The sequence below is a fragment of the Neolamprologus brichardi genome, chromosome 22 (assembly GCF_056152115.1).
Source record: "Neolamprologus brichardi isolate AB-2024 chromosome 22, ASM5615211v1, whole genome shotgun sequence".
Classification (NCBI taxonomy): domain Eukaryota; kingdom Metazoa; phylum Chordata; class Actinopteri; order Cichliformes; family Cichlidae; genus Neolamprologus; species Neolamprologus brichardi.
This window is the reverse complement of record NC_142124.1, coordinates 34,653,728-34,679,124: the sequence shown is the minus strand read 5'-3', so window position 1 is coordinate 34,679,124 and position 25,397 is coordinate 34,653,728. Positions and strand designations below refer to the sequence as shown.

The 25,397-nt window shown below is 44.2% G+C and overlaps 1 protein-coding gene across 1 annotated transcript; it reads left to right on the top strand.

Moving 5' to 3' along the window:
* The first annotated feature begins 5,258 nt into the window (after positions 1 to 5,258).
* On the top strand, positions 5,259 to 23,601 carry LOC118455883 (immunoglobulin superfamily DCC subclass member 3). The gene is made up of 14 exons (XM_087835291.1): positions 5,259 to 5,557; positions 10,864 to 11,163; positions 12,185 to 12,329; positions 12,603 to 12,733; positions 14,863 to 15,000; positions 15,090 to 15,248; positions 17,202 to 17,367; positions 17,998 to 18,248; positions 18,323 to 18,487; positions 18,609 to 18,797; positions 19,005 to 19,118; positions 20,161 to 20,287; positions 20,413 to 20,521; positions 20,849 to 23,601. The coding sequence occupies exons 1-14, from the start codon at positions 5,509 to 5,511 to the stop codon at positions 20,909 to 20,911; spliced, it is 2,106 nt and encodes a 701-aa protein (XP_087691417.1). The 5' UTR covers positions 5,259 to 5,508; the 3' UTR covers positions 20,912 to 23,601.
* The last annotated feature ends 1,796 nt before the right edge of the window (positions 23,602 to 25,397 follow it).

The following is a 25,397-nucleotide window of genomic DNA, read 5'->3' as shown; positions in this document are numbered from 1 at the left end:
GAATGGTGCATTAGCGCCACCAACTGGTGCGGAGTGTGGACCACACTGTCCCCCATCAAGCAAATTAGTCTGTCTTAAGTACAGAATGGTGGACTTTTGCCACCTCTGCTAAACCATCCATCATAGTAGGGCTCACTACAAATACACCCTCCACCCACTCCACCTGCTGCACTCTGTTTGCTGTTCACTCTGTCTGTTGCTGTGGATGGTCTGAGGTATTTAAACCACCTTCACTCTCTCTCACCCAGACATTCCTCTTCTCTCCAGAATAAACAGTTATCTGTTCCTCTTAAATGTTTCCCATCACCAAACAAATCTTAATGTCAGACAAATATAAATAGAGTAAATACAGCACACTAGTTTTAAATGCTGACCTACCATAATTTCTCATGAAAAGAACAAACACCAGGCCTCACTTGCCTCATTTATTTATATAATCTCAACAGCATGATGAAATGCAGAGTGGTGTATAAACACATGAAAAAGGTGAGCGAAGAAGAAACACTCATGGAAAGCCCTAATGACCTATTCCAACATAGCTAAGGAATATTTCAATGTAACCCTCCTGAATCCAAACTGGAAGCTGGTTCCACAGAAGAGGGGCCTGAAAACTGAAGGCTCTGCCTCCCATTCTACTTTTAAATACTCTAGGAACAACAAGTAGGCCTGCAGAGCGGGAGCGAAGTGCTCTAATAGGGTGATATGGTACTACAAGGTCATTAAGATAAGATGGGGCCTGATTATTTAAGACCTTGTATGTGAGGAGCAGGATTTTGAATTCTGGATTTAACAGGAAGCCAAAACAGGAGAAATCAGGAGTCCCACTGCAGCTGATCAGATGAAGGTATTTCAAAGACATCTTGACAATAATGAATTACAGTAGTCGAGTCTAGAAGTGACTCCAATGTTCTTCACAGTGTTACTGGAGGCCAAAGTAATGTGCAGATCATATATCTGGTGAAATATCATATTTAATTGTGTTACGTGTGACAAGCATGTAAAACAAAAGAAATCAGGAGGCGGGCAGATGCTTTGTCACCATGAGTGGCCCTCAAACACTTCCTGTCTGCTGTCCAATCACGTCCAACTAAACACCTCATTTGATCTTTCTTTCATTTGTCTACTAGTCTTTGCTTTTTAAGAGCACCTTGGAGTTTGACCCTGGAGTGATGAAATGTTTCTGTGAAACCGTCCTGCAGCTTCTTTTCTTTCACCTTTGGGGCCCGACGTCCAGCATCCAACAAACTGTTAGTTTTCTAACATCGAGAATTATCTATCGAGAATTCATAAAAAAGAGAACAATAGAAACTGAAAGGAAGTATAAAACTTACAAAAATAAATTAACTAATACAATGAGATCCTGTAAAAGAGAGTATTACATTAAAAGGTTAGAACACAATAAAGATAACACAAGAGATATATGGAATGTATTAAACAGTATAATCAAAAATGAATCAAGGAATAATGATTACCCTGGGTACTTTATAGAAGGGACAAGAAGTATTAATAACATGGAAGAGATAGTAAATGGCTTTAATGAATTCTTCGTAAACATAGGGCCAAAACTGGCAGAAGAAATAAAGGTTGATGGAATAGAAAGGGACACTGGTGAAAATATTGAAAGGAATAGTAGCTCAATGTTTTTAAGAGCAGTGGAAGAGAAAGAGATGTATGACATAGTTAGAGGACTTAAGAACAAAACCAGTGCAGACTGGAATGATATTGATATGGTAACAGTAAAGACAGTTATTGATGATATTGTAAAACCATTAAAATATATATTCAACTTGTCGTTTCAAAAAGGAGTTTTTCCACAAAAAATGAAAGTTGCTAAAGTTATTCCCATTTACAAAACCGGTGAAAGGCATCATTTTACAAACTATAGACCAGTGTCAATACTCTCCCAGTTCTCTAAGATACTGGACAAACTTTTCATAAAAAGATTTGACAGTTTTGTGGAAAAATATGAATTAATGACAGATAGTCAGTATGGGTTCAGAAGCAACAGATCAACAGCTTTGGCATTAATAGATTTAATGGAAAAGATAACGGAATGTATGGATAATAAGAGGTATGCGCTCGGCGTTTTCTTAGATCTAAAGAAGGCGTTTGATACTGTTAATCATGAAATTCTATTAAAAAAACTGGAAAAGTACGGGTTTAGGGGAGTGGTTTTGGAATGGTTAAAAAGCTATGTTGGGAATAGGCAACAATATGTACAAATAAATGAATATAAATCTAATTTGATGGATATAGCTTGTGGAGTACCTCAAGGTTCAGTACTGGGTCCAAAAATGTTTATTATGTACTTAAATGACATCTGCAGAGTATCGGAGATTTTAAAGTTTGTAATATTTGCAGATGACACCAATATACTGTGTTCAGGTGTGGAATTGCCACAGGTTTTGGAGACGATCACACAGGAATTAACAATATTAAAGAAGTGGTTTGATATAAATAAATTATCATTGAATCTAGATAAAACCAAATTTATGTTGTTTGGAAACCAAAAGAGAAACATCAAAGTAGAAATATGTGTTGACAATGTATATTTAGAAAGAGTAAATGAAATAAAATTTCTTGGGGTGATCATTGACCACAAGCTCTGTTGGAAGCCAAACATTACTTATGTTCGGGGGAAACTGGCACGGGGCATTGCCGTCCTGGGGAAAGCAAAGCATATGCTGGATCAGAAAGCACTGCACATTTTATACTGTGCTTTACTACTGCCATATATGAGCTACTGTGTAGAGGTCTGGGGAAACACATACAAAAGTAACACACAAACAATAACTGTAATACAGAAAAGGGCCATTAGATTAATAAATAATGTGGGGTACAGGGACCATACAAATGCACTCTTTGTCAAAATGCAAGCTATTAAATTCCAAGACTTGGTGAAGCTTAAAACAGCGCAAATAATGTATAAAGTAAGAAATAAATTGCTTCCAAAAGAAATCTGTAAATTGTTCATAGAAAGAGAAGGTGGGTATAACTTAAGAGGGAAATGGAATTTAAAAATACAAAGTGCTAGAACAACTTTAAGAACGATGTCTATCTCAATTGCAGGAGTTAAATTATGGAACAGTCTAACAGAAGAAATAAAAGACAGTAAAAACATAAACCAGTTTAAAGTAAGATATAAAAACCTGATTTTAAATAAGTATAAGAATGAAGAAAACGGGGTTAACCCAGGACGGTGATGTTGCTGGTAATGGTGTTGTGGTTCTTTTTGGTTTTGGTTTGTTTGTTTTTCCATAACTTGTGTATCTGCAAATATACACCTTCTGTATTTTTCATATGAAAGAAACTATACCCTGGTGGGGCTTGCTAATTTCTTGTTTTTGATTTATGTATGTTTTGTTTTGTTTTGCTTTACTTTTGTTTCATATGTTGTTTGTTTAATTTAAGACTAAAAAAAAATAAAAAATGAAATGAATGAGAGGTAAAACTTGAGGGGGTAGGGACAAATAAGTAAATACTTCTGCCTGCTCCTTTTCAAACAAATAATGGAATGATATTTTGTAATGATTGTGAAGGCTCATGTTTGAAATGTTTGAAATAAAAATGAACTGAACTGAACTGAACTAACTGATTTTCTTGGGTTCCTTCTGAAACCACACACTAAAACATCAACATTTACACATAATGTGAATTTCCATCCACTTCTGGTTATCCAATACACACCCTGGATATTCCCAGTCTGGACCAATGCACAGAGACAGACAACCATTCACACTCATGGACCTGACACCTAGCACAGAGTACTGCAGCAATTCAGGAGGAAAAAGGATGTGACGAGCTAAGTTCGGGCAAGAATGCAGCACAGAGTGAAACACAAGAGCAAGAAAGACCAAGACAAAGGAACAGAGGACAACTGTAGGAGCTGTGAGCCATGAAGACAGCAGCAGGACGTTTTTATGTAAAAATCCTACAGTAGCCGTCACAGCTTCAGCCTGAGACTGCGTGTCACTATAGTCTTAAACGACCCTGTCAGTGGTGGACTCATCACTGCAAGCTGCAGAAATCCTCATGTTTCCATTGCTGTGAATTATGGACAAACATCTTCACTTTGGTCTCGTCTGTCCAAAGGACATGGCCCAGCTTTGCAGACATGCTGTCATGTTTTTAGAGACGAGAGGTTGTTGTCCTGGAAATCCACCAAACAAATCGTATTCTTTCTCTTTCTCTAAACGTCTGATCTTGTGTCTAAGCATGAACGTTAGAGTCTGAACACTTTATCAGTCTGATGTTGGGCTGAACGTGATGGGACAACTATCCCTGGGAAGACAACGGCAAATAAATCTCCAGACTAGAGAGACAGAGTGTTGGGGTGCATTGGTCCCTATGGCAGCTTCAATGCTTAAAGTAAATATCTTAAACAGATGTTCTCTTGATGTGCTTTTTAAATATTTCAGCAGAACAGTGTGAAAGTGTTCACTGCATCTATGAAAGCAGCACGCGTGTGTGAGCTGAACACATCTGTGCATCGACGAGCAGCTCGACTCTCTGTGAGGCAACAACGGGAAACGATCGTCTTTTCTCTCTGTTGAAACATTTCAAATGTTCTACTGTGAATAAAACACGGCTTCACGAGAACCTTCAGTCATTTATTTACCTTCCATACAGCATCCCCATGGTTTTGAAACTGGGACATGTGCACTACCCAGGGACAGAGACATGACTAAAGGTCACCTGGCTTTGACTCTGAACAGCTTAACCAGGCCCATATCAGGTGTTGGGGCTGATGGAACAATGGAAAAGGACCAGGGCTCATCTCTCATCTGTAAAACTCCTGATAAATAAGTCAGTCTTAAGCCAATGATTCGTATGTAACAACATGTCTGCACATAAAATATATTAAACTGGTTCAAGATTCTCACATTTGTCCCACGACTGACTCAAAGGTCGAAGTAACAACTGTCACATCTAATGTTTGTAGCCTGACTCGAGCAGCGCTCAGCCAATTAAGAAGTCGTGTTCATCATGGGAACAATGTTTCCTGTGAATCCTGTGAGTATTTTCCACTCTTTCTGTGGAAGTATCCCAGGATCACAACTCCAGCCGGCCGGCGAGGGGTTTCCGGCTCAGGCCACAGCTGGTCCATCAGGCAGCGGCCAACCAGAAGAGCTCTCTGTGAACGATCATCAATCACGGCTCCGGGCTGAGCTACCACCCTTCTGTTGCTCCGGGGCTCTGATTGGTTGGTAGGACGCGAACCTGCCACAAACCTCGGTGTCAGTGTCCATTCACTGACAACAATGAAGCAGAATAAGTAATGAGGTCTGTGCTGAGGTCTCCTCCTCGCTCGATGCTCAGAGCAGCTTTGAACATGAACCTTGAGGAGGCTGAATGCTGAGGACAGGAGAAGAGCGATGATCTGACACAGAGCGTTTATGCTGCACTACCAAAGAGCCCGCGGAGCAGCACAGCACACAAGAAACTGACTTTTGTCCTCTTTGGATTTTGGGGTGAGAAGCTTTAACAGCGAGGACGCTGGAGACCAGGATGAAACTGGTGACCTTCCTCAGCTGGCTCACAGCCTTCTACAGGTTCAGTAAGTAGACCTCTCTTCATTATGCTGTGATTGCTGTGCTGAGTTTGTTCACTGATATTAATCCAGTTTCATGTTGATTAATGGGCAGAACATTTGATAAACAAGCATGCTCATCGGTAAGTGCTGCTGTTAGTTTGTCCTTATGTTTCATAAAGACCTGCACAGGCTGCAGGCGGACACGAGAGGCACACGTGTGGATTATCCCACTCAAAGCTGGTGAGTGTGGAAGTGACTTAATCCAGAAGGATCGACAGCCTTTTATAAAACAATATTAATATATTAATATCCTTAAGTCTCTTCCTCTGGCACCATGTGCAGGTCGCACTGACAGTAAATGTCTGTGTTGTTGTGACGAGCCTGTCAGACGATAATAAACCGACGATATAACTAAACTTGTTTCAGATTTGATGTAAATGATCTCCAATCAACACATTTTCATGATGGTTCAGCGTTGAATCAGTGTGGGTGGTGTGGTGGGGGTGGTGGGGTTCGTCTCCACTCTGCAGGGTCGTTTATAGGATTTAAAATAAACCTGAAAATCTAAAAGTTGTCGTTGATGTTTCCTGATGCAGAAGCAGCAGAGCTGGAGACAGAGAGGTTGTTTTTGGGAAAAGCAGGTTTCAAGCAGTTTGATTTCTGACCTTAACTCAGAGCACAGAACGAGCTGAGAGTCAGTGACCTCTGACCCTGTGGAGGGGGTCGGCTTTCTGGGTCACCAGAGCAGTCTGTGAGGGGGTGGGGGGGTCACCAGAGCAGTCTGTGAGGGGGTGGGGGGTGCAGAAGGACAATAGCCTTCCAGAAGTGCTCAGTCGTCGCTGACCTCACCCTTACACCTTCATCTCCATAACACTGCAGCAGTCTGCGCTCACATGGAGCCTTTATTAAAGATGTGACTATAAGGTGATCCTCCTCCAGCTGCCTGTGACCCCCACCCCCCTCCCACTGCTCTAATCCACAACAATGGCTCTGTTTCCTGCAGTGAAACATGCAAAAGCTAACATCTCAATCTCTGGGAGCTCAGCTCATGTTTGCAGCAGCGTGCCGCCGTGCACGAACGCCTTCATCGTCCCAGTTAGTCTCACTTACTGTTGGCTTGTTAATAGTTTTGCATATTTCTATGCTGGACGAGTACAGACGAGATACAGACGAGATACAGACGAGATACAGACGAGATACAGACGAGATACAGACGAGGACCACAGCAGACGAAAGGCTGCAAAGTCGTCTTTCAGCTTCAGCATCGCTGTGTGAGAAGCACAAGTCAAACTCTTTCTAGCAGCAGGTCGTGTGTCTGCATCGTGACATGAAACAGCGTCGTTGACAGCTTCAGCCTGACTTTGGGCCATAATAAGGTTTCAAACAGCTTTGGTCCCTCGTCTCTGTCGCGCTGCAGACGATAGACTTGACACGTACCTCTTGTCAGTCAATCCTCCCTTTCACAGTAAAATATCTCTTCCTGTCTACAAACACAACGTTTAGATATCCACAGATGTGAAGGAAGCTGCTGAAGCTGAAACACGTCACTGCATTTCTGTTTGTGTTTATAACACGAAGCAGGACAAGCAGGAGCTTCCTGAGGATTTCAAGTCTCCTGATTTCAAAGAATGCCTTTATTTTGTAGAGGTGCATCATCCTCATGTTCAGTCTGATGCTGTGTTGGAGTAAACAAAGCTTACTGCAGCCTTCATGTGTGAACACAAAGCTTATCAAATGTGACTCCAAGCTGAAGCTTATTGATTGGCTTCCTATTAAAAATCGACCCCGTGAATGCAGAGGCCTCAGGATCAGGCTGCACGTAGGTAACCTCAGCAGCTTCATCAATATTTATCTGATGCTAACTTTGTACGGTTTAGACACTCAGTGGAGTTTCAGGACTCCTCTGAGGTTGTATGAGAACATTTTGATTGACGTCGACACCGATGCTCACTCGGTAAACGCTGTGAGGTTGTTTTGCTGAACTGTGGATTGCTCTGTGACTCTCTCTGCTCGTCTCCTGCTGTTGATGTTGGTAAATTATTTGCACTCAGAGCTCTTACTGCACCACGTGTCCCCCTCCGCCTCAGTGATGGACTCCTCCATCCACCAACATCTCTTTCGGCCTCACATTTTAAACAACATTGGAAAAGTTTAAATGCAAACACTTTGCATGCAGTTGTATTTAATCACAGCAGCAGCTGGAGTGCACTGTGGATGTTATGTCTGCTTCACTGTGATGAAGCTAAAAGGCCTCAGCAGGTTCATGTTTAGCATCTGAGGGGAACCGTTCCTAAACCCTGATCTTCAGTCACATCCAGTAAAATGTTGTCAGTGTTTGGAGGCCAAACTTTGATTGTGTGTTTGTATATAAACTCTGGGCTTTGGGGGGATGGTGGGGGACGTGTGAAGTTCAGGGGCAGCAGTTAAACAATAGCAGCAGAAGGTGGGTCGCTCAAGCTGGGGACGAGTACCAACCCCCCAGCCCTCATCTACATATCATCCTCCTCTGACTCTCGCGGCCCTCGAAGGGCTGGAGGTCACGAGTACGGGGTGCTAGTGTGGGGGTCGCTGGACGACCTCCCCCCTTAGAAAATCTCATTAAGTTCACAGATTGAACTCAGCAGCCTGTGATGCTGCGACCTCAGTCTGACTTCAGCCTTCATCTTATTATTATTTAAAGTCTGTGTAGTTCATCGTCCTGCTTCTGTGGCGTCGGCGCTCGGAGCACAGAGCTCACACATGAATCAGCTGTGTCACCTGGTTCAGTCCGTCTCTTTGTGATGATGTCAGCGTGTTTACTTGTCTTTGTTCAGTTTATGTTCATAATGGAAACGATACACAGAAGGTCATGTAGGAAACACTGTTAGAAAGCCTGTTTCACTTCCTCCTCCACAGATGATCAGGTGATATTAATAAAGCTCAATAACAACAATGGACGTGTTTCTAATAACACCGTTTTGTATCTGATATCCTGTCACACACGGACAAAGACCTCATGTCTCAGAACAATAACTGTACAGTTAAGGCAGCAGGAAACACTGTGACACAAAGGTGACATTAAGGGGGTGGATGATGCCTGTGGGGGGGGCATGCTCCCCTCAGACTGAGGCTGTTCTGTTGTAAAGGAGAGACCATCATATTCACAAAGATCTGCTGGTGATGGTGCACACTGGTGGTGCACACTGGTGGTGCACACTGGTGGTGCACACTGGTGGTGCACACTGGTGGTGCACACTGGTGGTGCACACTGGACCACACAACTTTACAAAGTTCGACAGCTGCTGATGACTCGGATGTTTCAAAGGTTGCAGCACACGGAGGCGTCACCATCTCAGGTAGATGATCAGTGGGTTTGTGACGACAGCACAGAGACGTGGAAACACTGGTCTACGATTCTGTGAACAAATGAACAACGTTCGGAGACGTTTCTCCTACAGATGAGATCAAACTCAGCTTTGACTCGACGTCTTCTGGTCGAGGCTCAGACAGAGTTCAGTCCTGTCAGTGGGTCGTGTATCTGAAGGCTGACTCACATTGATCACTTTCATGTACATGTGACTCCTCAGCTGCTGTTGGCTCCCCATTGGTCTTCAGCAGCCTGATTAAGCTTAATAACATAGCTGATAATACTTATTATTAGATATCACAGCCTGAGACACTGTGTTCAATGATTAAACCCACAGAAGGTGCAGCCCCCACTAGGCCTGAGAGATGTGGATCTCAGAGGGGCTGTTACCCCCCCGAGACAGCTGACCAGAAGAGCCACAGTCGTATCTGCTGAGAGCATCTGCTGAGTGGGAGCTTTCTCATTAGCAGACGCTCGTTTCTGGATCCAGCACATCAGTCAGAGCAGTGACAGAGATGATGAGGAGCAGCAGCTCTGAGGAAGGTTTAAAACCTGACTCTGATAAAAGCTGAACGCCATTAACATCACAGAGCTGTTCATGTGCAGCTAACATGTCCACTTTATATGATATTACAAAACTGTGTTATGATCCAGTCCATGACATGTTTCTGCTTTAGTGAAGTCGTGTTAGTAACAGCACGTTAACACTGCTGGGAACATCCAACGCTGACGTGACGCAAACATGAAAACCAGCTGAGATCTCACAGTGGACGCAGTCTGAGCTTTGACACGGGGAACTTTTCCTCTCCTGTTTCAGTGTTCGGTTTAGTGTCGAGTTTCTGTTGTGACTCATCCTCACTACAAGGTGCAGATGCTGGACGTCACACGGTGAATAAACGAGTAAAGACTTGAGGTCTGCAGCTTCTTCTTCTTGACATATCTGCTGAATGATGATAGACAGGAAGTGCACTTATATGTTACCTGTGTTAGACTCAAACTCTGTGAGAATATAAACGTCACTGACAAATTAAACTGAAGCTCAAACTCAGGCTGCTGTGTGGGCTGTCACTGTCGTGTTGCATGTTCAGTCCAGCCGGTTACGAGAATCCTCGGTGACAATGACGAGATATGTTGCAAGTTCAAGTGCAGTTAATGCTAATGCTTCACAGCCGGGCAGCCAACGCAAGGGTTCAATGTTGAAGGCTGAAAGAAAACAACAAAGACTGAGAGGTTTCCCGAGGTCACCGCAGAGACGGGCCACGGCGAGGAAGGAGATCTGGGAGCATGGGAAAGTCACCTCAGACACAGATATGAATGGCAGACGATGGTGGGGGGGGGTGCAGAAGAAGGGCAGATGGTGCCCTTGGCTGTGTGTTGGCCAACGAGAAGAAATAACTGGGGGTTGGGTGCAAATAAGCATGGTCACAATGCCATTGTCTCTACTGGGCCCTGCTTCAATGGAGGCTCTCCCAACTTGACCCCAGCGACCCCACCAGTGTTTCCTCCACAGCTCAGTGGCATTCAGCCTCCACTGTGACTGCAATAAAATCATCACAGGCCACAAATCCTCATGTGTCACCTATCGAGTTAGAGCTGCGTGGATATTATTCAGCTATAATCGAGTCAGGAGGTGGTGACAGCCTCTGTTTCAGATCGTTTACAACAGGACACCATCAGACCTCCAGGTCTCCTCCAGTCAGCTGCAGCCAGTGGGAGTCACATTGTTGTGATAGTGGGAACACCACACAGCAGCTGATCACCTGCTCACACACGGAGCTAAACCAGCATCCACATAGTTTCACTTTATGTTTACTTTATTTTCTTTCATGCTTCCTGTTACGATGTCATAAAAACACAGTGAGCCCACCTCAGAGGAACGTCTGTATAAATATAAATAAGATGTTTTGGCCCCTCCCAGCACATCCACACAGGATCTGTATCGGGCTGGAAATTATGACAGTAACTTTGTGTTTCCTGTCTGCAGGCTCGGCCTCCGAGCTTTCTTTCTTGGTAGAACCCACGGACGTGACTGCGGTGAGGGATCGGCCACTCATGCTGGACTGTCAGGTCCAGGGCGAGGAACCCATCACAATCACGTGGCGCAAGAACGGAGCGCCCGTACCCAGCACCCCACGGGTGCGAGTGCTAGAGAACGGCACGCTGCTAATAACGAGCTTCCAGAAACGCAGAGAGGGCAGCGATGCAGACGTGGGCGAGTACGACTGCGCTGCACAGAACCGTTACGGCCTGCTCGTCAGCCGCAAGGCCAAAGTCCACCTCGCATGTAAGTGATCGACAAGAATACACACATCTTTAGCAGCTGATATGTTAGGAAAAACACATTTAGGTGCAGAAAGCTGGTGCTGGGTCTGAGCATGCTCAATGAGGAGGAGCCTTCTGATCTGGCTGGTTAAAGCAACCCAGCTCACGTCCCAGATTCAGGTTTTTAAGACCACTAATGTTGTGTTACACAGCAGTGTCGATGTGTTTGATAAGATGCAGAGACACCCAAGCTGTTTATAATCAGTCTGAAGAGAACCGAAGCTTTGCAGTGGCTGTAGCTCAGGCGGTAGAGCAGGTCATCTACTGATCGGAAGGTTGGTGGTTCGATTCCTGGCTTCCCCTAGTCTGCATGCCAAATATCCTTGGGCAAGATATATATGCATCCATCGGAGTATGAGTGTGTGTGAATGTTACTAGAAAGCACTTAGATCAATGTGCTTGTGTGAATGGGTGAAAGCACAAGTTGTGTAAAGCGCTTTGAGTGCTCAGAAGAGTAGAAAAGCGCTTTATAAGAACCAGTCCATTTACCATTTACCAGCGCTGGTTTGATGTGTCTTAGTTAAAGCAAAGCAATCAGAGAAGGAAAGAAAAGTTCAGTGTGAACGTCGGAGGCTCTGCTGCAGTCAGTGCACTTTGACCTTTCTCTGTTCACACACACACACACACACAGAGTTTATGGTTAAACCAGGAGAATTGAAGCTTATTATCTTGAGGTGGTCTTGCTTTAATGCAATGAGTTGCCATGGTGATGCTATCTCATTTACAGGGCATATCTATTGAATTGGGCCTTATTGATTATGGCCCCATTTCAAAGCAGCCCAGCATGGTTGTGTGTGGGCACCAAAGGAACATGGTTAGCATACACGCTGCATGTCAGTCTTACAGTAAGAACGGCTGAAACATCATTAATAGATCATATTTCACAGACAGTCCACACATGTCCTGCTGACTCTCCCACAGACTTTACAGAGATGTTCAACATTTGTGTGCACTGTTGTTCTCTTTGTGTGATTGGCTCTCAGCTCTTCCTAAGTTCCACACACACCCTGCATCGATGTCTGTGGACGAGGGAGGGGTCGCTCGATTCCAGTGTCAGATCAGTGGAGTACCTGAAGCCAGGATCACATGGGAGAAAGACCGAGTGCTGCTCAACACCACTGACAGCAGGTAAACTCAACTACCAACACGTGTCGTGGACTGTGATGTGTGGGGTTTTATAAAGGACCACATGTAACTGCTCTGGCAGCCTGAGTCACATTACGTCTACTGTTCATGTATGAGCAGAATAAATAAATAACGTTCCTCCTAAGGAGAAAGACAGGCAGCTTCTTTCTTCGTTTCATCTCTAATTTGACAAAACAGGAAATTGTACAGCAGAAGACAGTAATTAATAATGATGTTTAGTGCCTCATCTTCAATCAGCTTCTCTTACCTGTCCAGGTACACTCTCCTACCAATGGGCATCCTCCAGGTGACAGGTGTGAGAAAGGCGGACGCGGGGGTTTTCCGCTGTGTTGCCACCAACATCGCCAACACTCGTTACAGCCACGAAGCCACGCTCAATGTTACTGGTAGGTGGACTCACGATGCCCGTCAGTGTACGAGCCGTTATAGTACGGCTGGGATATGAGCGGCAGGGTTAGCGCCCGCACGAGCCTCTCACAACATGATCACATGTTTGATCTGTAAGCAGAGGCTCCAATCACACGTGTGTCCAACTGTCACCACAACCTGAGTCGCTCCCAGCAACAGTCCTCAGCCCAAACACAACGTGTTTCTAATGTTTCTAATGTTTCTAATGTTTCCAATGTTTCCAATGTTTCAATGTTTCCAATGTTTCTAATGTTTCTAATGTTTCTAATGTTTCCAATGTTTCCAATGTTTCTAATGTTTCCAATGTTTCCAATGTTTCTAATGTTTCTAATGTTTCCAATGTTTCCAATGTTTCTAATGTTTCCAATGTTTCCAATGTTTCCAATGTTTCTAATGTTTCCAATGTTTCCAATGTTTCTAATGTTTCCAATGTTTCTAATGTTTCCAATGTTTCCAATGTTTCTAATGTTTCCAATGTTTCCAATGTTTCTAATGTTTCCAATGTTTCTAATGTTTCCAATGTTTCTAATGTTTCTAATGTTTCCAATGTTTCCAATGTTTCTAATGTTTCCAATGTTTCCAATGTTTCCAATGTTTCTAATGTTTCCAATGTTTCCAATGTTTCTAATGTTACATTTCATAACATACGAGGTGTGCAGGGCGCTCACACTGTTAGCAGTGCTGCTGGGTTTATGCAGTGATTGAGTTTAGAGCCACAAGGACAATCCCACATTCATGTAAGTGCTCACTGACCACGTGGCTGTGATGCTGGGACGTTATCGTCACATAAACACTGCCTGTGATACTTCCACATGAATCTGCTGATTGGCTACGTCAACAGTCACTGGGAGTAAAACCAGTGCATTATATACTAAACACAGCTGTATACTACGTACTGTGTATTGCACCAGGAGTGGGTTTTTATAATCGATTTATCGATTAAAATCGATTCTGGCTTGGATAACGTGATATCGATTCATTAAAATCCTGAATCGATTTTTTAATATTAATTTATTTTGCCCGAAACGCCAGAATCTCAGGTTAAACCTCCCAAAATTTCAACAACCACCAAACAGCTAAAACAGTAAATGAGAGCAGGAACACGGATTCTGCACAAAGACGTAAACACAAACCCGACCCGCGGATCAGAATCAGAGAGATGTGACTTTCTCACCCAACGGCACTGTGTCCGTGCTGTCAGGTGAGAAACGACGGCACCATCAGCGAGCTGTGATTCTGATCTGTTGGCGGGTCGAGCTTTGTGTTTACGCCTTTTTTGCGCAGATTCTAAAGCTGTTAGTTTGATGTCTCTCCAAACAATATTGACTGAACCAGCAGCAAAAGAAGATCCAAACTACGCTTCACATAAACATCGTCATAACTTCACTCTGACTTTTGCTGTTTTGCTTCGATCACGATAAAACCACACTTCATGCACAGCTCTCTCTCTCTCTGTACTTCAAGAACAGTTTCCCGTCTAAAAATCTGTTTTCTTCATTATTCGCTTGCTTGTTACGCACAAGTCTACCGTTGTTTACAGGCTGTCGGCCGCTGTTTGTTTCCTTTTACTTACTTCCGGAAAGAAAACCTAATTTCTGCCGTTCAATACTGAACAAATTTAAACTTTTTAAAATTATACAAAATGCAAAACGCTGTGTCTCTAATAAAACCTCTGTAACTTCAGAGGTGATGTTCATATGTTCATTAATGGTTTTCTTTCGTTTTTGATCTACTGCAGAATATTTTTATAAAATCCCAGAACAGGAAAATCTCCTTCATGTTTTTCTGTGTTTTATCTTCAGTTACTTTGACACAAAGGCCTCTGCTGTGATGCTCACACCTTTGATAAAGTCTTGCGTGTGTCAGCTTCCTTTTTATAGATACAAAAATATGTAAATGTACTGATCTGAATTATAATATTTCTGACTGTCTGAGGCAAAATTTCCCAGATTTCGAATTGAATCGCATCAAATTGAATCGAATCGTGGATCTAATTGATTCTAGAAATCAGTGACGATACCCAGCCCTATATTGCACTCACACTATACACTCCTCGTCCCGACGTCATTGGGTCCATACTCTCTTTTTGTGTCTCCTCACCTTCCAGGTGGGACTCCAAGAACCTACAAGGAGCCCGTGATCCTGTCAGGACCTCAGAATCTGACCATCACGGTCCATCAGACCGCCATCTTGGAGTGTATCGCCACAGGAAACCCGAGGCCCATTGTTTCCTGGAGCAGGCTAGGTAGCCCTGTAGCATCCCAGCAGAATGTGAAGAAAATATTGAAGCCACAAAAGTTTGATGAACTGTTTCTGTGTCCGTGTGTCCATCAGACGGGCGCTCCATTGGGGTGGAGGGCATCCAGGTTCTCGGGACAGGGAACCTGATGATCTCAGACGTGTCCCTGCAGCACTCTGGTGTGTACGTGTGCGCTGCCAACCGGCCCGGCACCAGGATGAGGCGCACTGCGCTCGGACGCCTCGTGGTACAAGGTGAGGATGTACAGGGATGCTGGCGTGCTCTTTAGCCTCCACCCCTCAGTACTGACCGCTGACTGCCCGACACGTCTTCACTGTACCTGTCAGGTGTCTGTGCAGGAAGTCTGTGTCCAGCACAGACAGATGCGTGATCGGCATTTGTTTACATGTTACACTTAGATATGACAGGTAACGTGGATAAATGCTCAGACCTTATTGTTACCACTGTAAGATATGTGAGCTGAGATGTGTTCAGTTAGCCCTGCGTGAGGGGGGGGGGGGTCTGTATGTGTGTCTGTGCCCCCGGCTCTTCGGTGGGGGAGGGACTCAGCGAGGCCGACTGACTTGCAGTTGGGGGTGGAGGTGCTTTCATCCATCACCCTGCACGTGTCCATATTCTCAGTCTAATAAGCTCGTTGGCTATTCAGTCACAGGCTGCTGAAATGAAACTTTGGGAAAATAAAAATCAATCAGTAAAATTAAGTAAAAAACTGAATTCAGTTATTTTCAGATTAAGTTGTTTAATTAAAAAAAACAAATTAACACAATGAAAACTTGATGGTTTGTATTCTCAGGAAGGTTTAAACACGACGTGAAGCCTCGTCTTTGACAAGGATCATTTTCAAACACGTGTTTGTGTTCACGTCCTTTTTGTCTCTCAAATGTTAAAATATAGTGTAAATATTCACTGTCCTACTACTGGAGCCGGTTTGAGCTGCTCTGTCTGCTCCACATCGCTCTGAATCATTTATCAATACATCATCTCTGATCTATTCATTCATTTATTTAGTTTCCACTAAAATCACTTTTGGAAAACGCCGTGTTTGTGCAGTCAGCTGACGAGTTTCCATGTGTGAATCTTTCATCGTCCAGCTGAAATCAGCTGTTGTTCTGTGGCCAGGACGCAGAGACAAAGACCACATATGGGGAAACAAAACGTGCAGGACAACAATACAGGGGGCAGGTGGGGGTAGCAAGGGGGAGGGAATGACCTGCGATCTCTGACCCGTGACCTAGACCGGAGTAATAAGGACACATGTCTCTGAAAACAGTTGGATGGAGGGAGTAGGCGTGGAGGGCCGAGAGGCAGAGGGGGGAGTCATTTAACAGCAGAGCAGCAGTAAAAATACGCCCATAGTTCTTCCACTAACTGTAACATTTTTCAATAAAATGTGTCCCTGTGCGTTATGTTACTATGTAACATGTATATGTTATTATGTAACATGTATGTGTTATTATGTAACATGTATGTGTGTTATTATGTAACATGTATGTTATTATGTAACATGTATGTGTGTTATTATGTAACATGTATATATGTGTTATTATGTAACATGTATATATGTGTTATTATGTAACATGTATATATGTGTTATTATGTAACATGTATATATGTGTTATTATGTAACATGTATATATGTGTTATTATGTAACATGTATATATGTGTTATTATGTAACATGTATATATGTGTTATTATGTAGCGCACATACATCAGGTTTGCTGTTAACAGGAGGGAAGGGGAAACCACACAAGTGGCCAACGTGTGAAAAACACTAAACAAACAGTAAATCTGTTAATACAGCTGTGCAGGTGGTTGATAAAGTTTAATCAGTATAATTGGGCATGTAAGGCATGCCTTCCCCCCCCACTACACACACAGGGACAGGGTGATTCCTGAATCGTCACAGCACCGTCTTCTCTAAAGGGTGTCTCAGGGCTTCACATGTTTTGGTTCCCGTCACGCTAACATCTCCCCACGAACACTTCCTTTGGTTTGTGTGCTTCATGTTTCTGTGCGCTGCATTTACGTTAATAGAATAAGAGCCACATTGTAATGAAGCAGAATGATCTTCAGCCTGGTGGATGCTCCTCTGCAGTCCGATGTGCATTCATACTGTGATGTGCTTCAGGTTTACGCTGTGATTCTGTTTTGCTCTCGGTCTCACCTCCGTCTGCTCCACCTCAGCTCCTCCTGAGTTCCTGCAGTGGCCACAGTCTGTATCCAAACCAGCAGGGGGCAGTGCCGTGTTCACCTGTGTGGCCCAGGGTGTCCCTGAGCCACATCTCATTTGGCTGAAGAATGGCAAGGTCCTGATGCCCGGACACAACATCAAGCTTACCAATAACAACAGGTATGTGAGTCAGGGAGTGCAAACGCCCTCTGTGATATACTTTTAACACTTGACCCACAGAGTGACAGCGCTGTGTCCAGAGTGTCTGACCCCGAAGTCTTCATATGATCGTGTTGGTCACAGTGAGATCGACCAGGTCACATAAAGATACAGAGCACGTCTGTCTCCACGCAGAGACATTCAAACCAAAAACATCTTCTGTGAGGCGACAGTGGCGTCCTCTCTCCCCGAGCTCAGCTCCATCACAGTGTGTCATCACAGGAGACATTTTCCATAAACCACTGACTCCAGGAGTAAAATCCCAACGTGATCCTCTGTAATTGTTGACGGGAACATTTTGACGTCCTTCAGGCTCATCTGCATCCTCATCTAAATGTTTTAAAGCATTTTCATTTCTTATCAGTGAGACCAGAATCATTATTCAAAGTTCAGTTTCTCACAGTGTTAGCAGTCACGTGGTCTCTCTGCAATGGAGAGATAGAGTAGTAGAGTAATGCTGAGAGGTGAGAGCAGCTAGATGCAGAGTAGATGGAGCTGCAGTGCGTTTAAGACTCGCTTTAACACTGAACCATCACATTTCCACGCGGTGAAGTAACAGCAGCTCACTCGTTGGGCGTGTTGTCCTTACAGCACTCTGGCTTTGACCCGTATCGGCTCGGACGACGAGGCTATCTACCAGTGCATTGCCGAGAACAGCGCCGGTACCAACCAGGCCAGTGCCCGCCTGGCCGTGGCGCAGGGTAAGGATCTGCCCGATGCCCCGGGAGGCTTCGCGGCCAAAGCCGTGTCCACGCACGCCCTGCAGATCAGCTGGGACCAGCCGCCCACCAACGTCACTGAGAGCATCATCGGCTACGTGCTGCACATCCGCAAGATAGGAGGTGAGTGTGCGCACACACACAAGCTGCCATTCATCTCATGATCTTAAGTCTCATAATGTGTGTGTGTTATTTAGAGGCCGACAGTCTGGAGCTGCAGGAAGCCATCAGTAAAGGCAACTTTCAGCACGACGTCACCAACCTGGAGCCAGCCACCACCTACTCTCTCTACCTGAAGGCCTACTCGCCCATGGGAGCCAGTCAGCAGTCCCACACTGTGACTGTGACTACTTTAGGGGGCGGTAAGATCAGCAAACAGTGAGACCAGCAGGGACCAGTCTTCCAAACTGGTTTTTATCATTTCTTTAGCACAGTGAGGAATGCCTTTTCCCAGTTGACCACTGTCCTTTTGCCTCCATGCAGTGCCTGCTCCACCTACCTACTTCACCAAGGTGTTAAATTCCAGCGCCGTGCAGGTCCTCTGGGAGCTTCCCACGAAGGCCGGTATGGTCGAGGGCTTCAGGCTGTCGTACCGCAGGGTCCCCCACACCGAGTACCAGAGCCCGACTCAGCTGCCCTGCTACGTGAATGCCCACACCCTGTCGAACCTGGGTAAGTGTGTGCAGGGGTTCACAGTACAACCACAGTACTGCAAACTCACCATTTCACCAGTAAGACTTCACAAACACACGACTCAGCAACAGCCACATTAAATGAAACTCTGAGCATCACCTTTGAAAACGTCCCGCCCTGTCTGTCTTACATCTGTGTCCATCTTTTATACAACGCTGTGTTTGAGCTCGTCTGCATCTGTTTCAGAACCGGGTGCAGTGTATGAAATCAAACTGGTTGGCTATAATGGGAACGGAGAGAGCGACTGCTCCAAGAGGCTGGTGTCACTGGCAGAGGAGGGCGTGAGAGACCAAAGCACCGGTGAGTGTCAGTCTGTGACTGCAGCAGCAAACAGCTCCTGCAGACACTGCAGACGATCATCAGTAAATGAAAATCGATTTGTGGAAACACTGAAAAAAGCAGGTTTGGTGAGAGATTTGAATGAAAGATCTTTAATAACTGATGACACCACTAGGGATGCAACGATAGCAGTTTTTTCAAACCGATACGATACCGATACTTGGATCTGAGTACTTGCTGATACAGAGTACAAAAACCGATACTTCTACCGCACACACACACACGCACACACACACACACACACACACACACACACACACAAATGCAATGAATTGGAAGACAGGTTTTATTTTATTCTCTGCCGATAATAAATGGGAATTTCATATCGCAGCTCGAGTATGCTGAGAAGAATCCTCTGTTTTCCACGGCCGGCATTGGCTGGTCATCCAGAGCGATAAAATGAGTCGAGCCTCTGTTATTTTAACTGTCCGTGGATTTTCTCTTGACATTTTTCATCACTTTTCCAAAACCTGAGTTAAAGTTGGCTGTTCCACACTGCTGACATTTTGTTTAGCCTAGCTACAGCAGCCTCCAGTTTCTCTTTTTTATCTGGAGCCGCCAGTCTCACTCGCCTAACCCTGTGCCTGTTTAGCGCGGGATGTCCCCCTAGTGGCCAATCTAAACAACTACAACAGAAATGACAAGCCACCCTCTGATTAATGAAATAAGTTGGTATCGGTTCATGGTATCGGTCAACTTTTACGAGTATGAGTACACACACATTTTACAGTATCGGCCCCGATACCCGATACCAGTATCGGTATCGGTGCATCCCTAGACACCACCAACCCTGCAGCACTAATGCATGGATGTGTACAAACTATAACAAAATAATAATGTGTCAAAGAATACAAGCACGATGCACCACAGGGATTTATGATTTATGACTTACAGGTTAAGTTGTAAAGCATGTGAAGGTCATGCTGTCACTGATAGTGAGGCAGAGCCTCTGTCGTGCTTCAGCCATGAGGACGTCCATCAGTAATGTTTGGTTTGTTTCCAGGAGGAGACCGCCTGTGTCAGTGCAGGGACGGAGAGGCCTCGCTGGGCAGCATCGTCATCGGCGTCCATATCGGCACCGCCTGCATCATCTTCTGTGTCCTCTTCCTCATGTTTGGATACCGTCGCAAGTATGCATCCATGCACTGTGCATGTTCTCGTGTTGTTCTTTTATAACTAGAGTCCATCTCTGTTAACTGATGATCACGTGTAGCTCAGTGCAGCACACGCACTCACAGCTGGGCCTGGTTTGCAGTCTGTTTTGCAGTAAAGGGACGCAGGACGACTGGTCTCCATCGAGGATCCAACCAGTGCACACCGGCATGCCTAAAGATGGAGAGGCCCTCCCCAGAGGAGAGTCTCAGGTACACGCTTTATCTTACCTCATGTATACTAATAATAATCATGGTGCTCACATGTTAGTGCTTTTAACTCCATCATGCACCACAGACTGCTGAGTCTGCCAAACTCAGCTGACATGAAGAGGAGTTATTTGTCCCTCTTCAAAGTCACGAGGTTTCCTAATAAAGGTCACGAGCCAGCTGTGGAGCTGCAGACTAGATGTGCAACAAGAGTTACGAACATTAAACAGAAGGTTTATCCAGATGTTGTCTCACAGCGATGCACATCCATGCTTCTGATCTGTGTCCTCTTCTGTCCCCTTCCTTTGTGCTCTTCTGTCCTGTGAGCAGGTGGTCTGCCAGGTTGTCATTGATCAACATTCGTCAGGTTTGCACGCCACAGGCACTGGCTAACACCGGTCAGTGATGTCATAACAGCCACTCCCCTGCCCCGTCCTCCAGCAGTCAGCCATTCACTAGGAACCTCCCACCAAAGAGCACCTTTGGTTCGTTAGGCTCAGTCATACCATTAGTGTCCCCAGACCTGCTGCTAATAGCCTGAGAGTAGACGCTCCAGCCCCCCCTCAAACCAAAGCGTATCGCCTTTATTGCCTGTGCACGTGCCTGTGCACGTGAAGAAAGCCTTTGAAAACCGTTGTCACCACAGATTGTGTCCTGTCTCGCACCACAAACATTTACGTCACTTTTTCAGTGGAAGGCGTAACCAAAACTCTACCTCTCAGATCGCCACTGATGAACTGACATGTGATGATGTGACTTTAAACCTCATGAAGCCAAAAACTCTGACGGAGACGTCTCGTCAATCTGTGGTGACAAACTTTGCCTTTTATTCCTCTACAGTGAGGAAAAGAAGAAACGTAGCGGCCTTTGTGAACACCTTCCAGAGGTGACGATGAGAAACTATTTTCTATTACAAGCCATTAGGAAGAGTCGTGTGACCCTTTAACTCCTTCCACCCAAAGCTGCTCATTTCCAAAGAAAGCTACCTCACTCTGATGGCAACATCTTTGCTATAGTTAGCCGACCTGCTAATGCTAGCCTACCTCATCCACAAGTAAAGGCTTCTGGTCAGCGAGCATGTGACCTCACTGTGCAGCAGCATGTGGAGTCTCAGCCCGAGCCTCCATCACGCCTCAGCTTCTCATGCTTTTGGTGGAATTTCTCCATTTCTGTGACGTCAGAAGATGTTCGTGCTTTTCCTCCACAGACATATTTGGAAGTATGTCGAGGACAACATGATGAAACGACCCAGCGTCCTCTTTTTTCTCTCCACTGAGCAAAACAGGAAGCTTGTCTTTGTTGATCTGCATAACTGAATCCAAAAAATGACCGAGGCCTCGCTGCCACGCTGCCAAATTGGTCGATTCGGACTTCAGTGACTCCGGCGTTTACTGTGCCACGTGCCCGGATGCACAGACGAGCGCCACGCTTCACGCCGGCTGCCTATCCAAAAAGTTTTTTATGAAAACCAAGATGAATGAAACCCAAAGATATAAAGATTTCATGGTTTTCTTTATGTTCGTTTCAAACTTACTATAGAAATACGTTTACTTTGAGTTTGGATCGTTCCTGGAAGTGGGACACCTCTGCTTTAAACATCGTTTGCTTTCTTGCTTTTGTTCGAGTCTCCAGGCGGACCCTTCAGATTCCACTGATTCTAACTTTTAAATGTCTCTATATGAAGATGTACGATATGTTGAATAATTTTGTATCTATGAGGAATACTGATTGTTTTTTTTAGATGAGTTTTTGCCAAATATGTTGAAGAAATATGTGACCAAATAACACAAATATGTAAAAGCAGCGGTTGAACCTCGAGGGCAGACGCAGTGTGAAGAACCCAAACGCTTTGGTTTCAGCTCAGAAGTCAGAAGAAAACTGTGATTTTGTCTTTTTCTTACTTTCAGTTTGGCTCTTTGCATGAAATGATTTAATTGTAGGTATCATGAAACACGCGTATCGTAGGACGATCAACGTCCTGCAAGCAAACATTATTTATCACCTTTTTCCTTTTGCTATAAAATTCATCCCAGTTTGAGAACGACTGGGAGAATCCAGCTTGGACTCTGACACGTTAACGATGATGGTTTCCCTCCCTCGAGGTTCACCGGTCGACCCGATGAGCGTTTGCTCACACCACCAGAAGAAATTTTCTCTTCATTTCCACTGTTGCAGATGAAAGCTGCGAAACAAATGTGATACCAAAGAAGTGTTTTTGTAGTATGAAGTGTGTAGTGCCATTTGAGAGGAACATGTTAGCTTCTTTTGTTCTTCCTGCTGTGACAGGAAACGGTGCCAAAACGAATGTTTGATTATTAATATTATTGTTATTAGAGTCAACGACGTTTCTGTTTTCTCCCTCTGACACATGTGAGAGACGTGGAGATGTTTGTTAGACGTTACTTTGAGCCTTCGAGCAAGTGTTGTGAGCTGTCTGTTGTTTGAGGCGTTAAACTCACAAGTGGCCCAAAGGCAGCGATTAGAAGACAAAAGTAGAAAAGTAGAGACTGGAGAAACAATGCTTTAATAATTCTAAGTGCTTCGGCGCTCCCAAACCTTTGTACTGTTATATTTTTACACAAAGCTTTAACCTGCTGAGGCGGGGGCCTGTCCTCCGGTCAACATGAAAGGTGTGGAAATGCAGAGCAGACAGGCAGCAGGTGGACACCACGCTGTCACATTTGTCCTTCAGTCGCCCTCAGAGACACTTTCACAGCTACACAGAATAACTGATTACATTATTTATTTAGCCTGTCCGTGTGTGGTGAATCCATCACTGCTACAATAGGGAACAAAACACTAACTACTTAATTTCTCACCTATAATGTGCTCGTACAGAAATATCTTCAGAAACATGCACGAAACACACAAAGAGAAAAACCTTTGGAGCACAAACTGTAAACTGTTTGTGTTTTGGAGGGCAGAAGGATTTTATTTAGGTTGTTAGTTTAAACTTGTTTCAGAGAAAAGCCTCCGGCTGACAGAAGCATGTCTGTGACCTCCAGCTGTCTGAGCTCTGTGCTTTACACCACCCTTTCTCTTTGCTCCATCAAATTCAATGCCTAAAACCAAATAAATAAATGTAGCTCAAGTCATGTGTGCTGCTTATTGTTTAGTGGTGAAAAGGGGAAGGCCATCTCTGAATGGAGGCGGGGCCTAAGGGTGCATCTGTCACCATCTTACATGCTGTGATTGCAGCCATTCAACTCTCTGTGGATGGGACTCATGGTTATTGATCAGTGGTTGTTGATGACAGTTATCAATGATCATAAACTGACCCACAGCCCAGTGTTCCTTCAGTGGGCTGTTATTGTGCAAATGTGCTGTTTATAAGGTTTGAAACCTGCAGTCGGCTGAGACTGAAGGAGTCACCTGATGATGATGATGATGATGAACAGAATCAACCTTTTGGGAAACACAAAAATAATATTTAATATTTATTTTATTTAGTGTGTGAGTGAGAGAAATATTTTTCATGAAACAAATTCAACACAAAGAGCCCAGCAGGGAGTTTTACGCCTGTTTGCTTGAATGTAAACTCTCCTCCACCGGCTGCTGGGCCACCATAACCAGCCTGCACAGGTTTGTTACAGGTGTGCAGTCCACCTATTCACACAGCATAAAGGCTATAATCAGACTCTCAGATGTTCACGTGTTTCACCCACATACATTGACCCACACTGAGCAGTTATACTGTACTGAAGGTGCATTTGCATCATTAAAGGCTTTTCTTGCAAAATGGAGCCAAAAGCTCCCCGAGACTCAAATCTTTCCTAAATGCTCCAAACACTTCAGCCTCGACCTGTGTCTGTGTACACTGGGTTAAAAGGTTCAGCATCCGCATCTGCCAATGGAAGAGTCGCCACCAAAAAAACACAAAATTACTCTCGCAAAGATTAAAAAAAATAAACACATCTCTCCATAACAAAATGGAGCCCGAATGAAAAAGAAACGTTTCTGCTGTGTGGGATCATTTTGATCTTTTAACTGCTAATAAGGTAATAGTTTGTCTTTGTTTCAGTGTAATCTATCAGAATAGAAAAGAAACAGCAATGTGACTTGAAGTGTAAATTATTTATTTGATGCAGGTTAAATGTTGCATCTGTTCTGCTTTCTTACACAAACAAAAGCACCTCCTCAGTGTTCAGGCGTTACAGAGCCAAACATGAAAATGAGACAAACACACAGAACGAACACAGGTCGGCCTGTATAGACACTGAACATCTTTATCATCATTTTTTTTAATTAATATGTGTTTTATTATTTTCATCTAGGAAGACTGCTCTGGACCAGTCCTGAATTTTATTATAAAGGACTGCCAACCCCTTAGTGTTGTGGAGAGAGAGTGTAACGTACTGAGGGAATAGGAAGACCTCTTATCAGAACCTTATCCACCTGCTTTACAGCTTTTGTTCCCCAGCTTCATCTGTTCCTGTGAGTTTTCCAAAGCTGGGGAAATGGTGTAAAAAACAAAAACGCAATAGACTGAATGCAAAAACATTGGATAAACTTATTTTTCTGAATAGAAATTTATAATAAACTCTGAGTCAAATGGGTAATATTACATTCACAATACCCTCATTTTAATTTTCACTTAATGTCATTCATAATATATTTTAAAGATGTCTACAATATTTGTAATATAGAAGATATAAAATGATTCCATGGAAAGTACCTTACAGTGTATATAAGGATGACGAGGTCATTGAATCAGTTTCTGTTGTGAGTCTCAAGTTGCCTGCAATGATATTTAAGGTCCAGCAGGTGTCAGTATGGAGCAAAACTGTGTCGATACAGTTTGGGGAACGTGCTGAAACGCTTCACGAGGCCTCATCTACCATCACTACAAATAGGATACAATATAAGGAAAACATTGGGA

Excerpts from the sequence above, each read along its gene's own strand:
- LOC118455883 (XM_087835291.1), top strand. The coding sequence starts at position 5,509 with ATGAAACTGGTGACCTTCCTCAGCTGGCTCACAGCCTTCTACAGGTTC. Across the intron at positions 15,001-15,089 it reads TGTTTCCTGGAGCAGGCTAG|ACGGGCGCTCCATTGGGGTG; the intron begins GTAGCCCTGTAG and ends TGTGTCCATCAG. Across the intron at positions 18,488-18,608 it reads TGTGACTACTTTAGGGGGCG|TGCCTGCTCCACCTACCTAC; the intron begins GTAAGATCAGCA and ends GCCTCCATGCAG.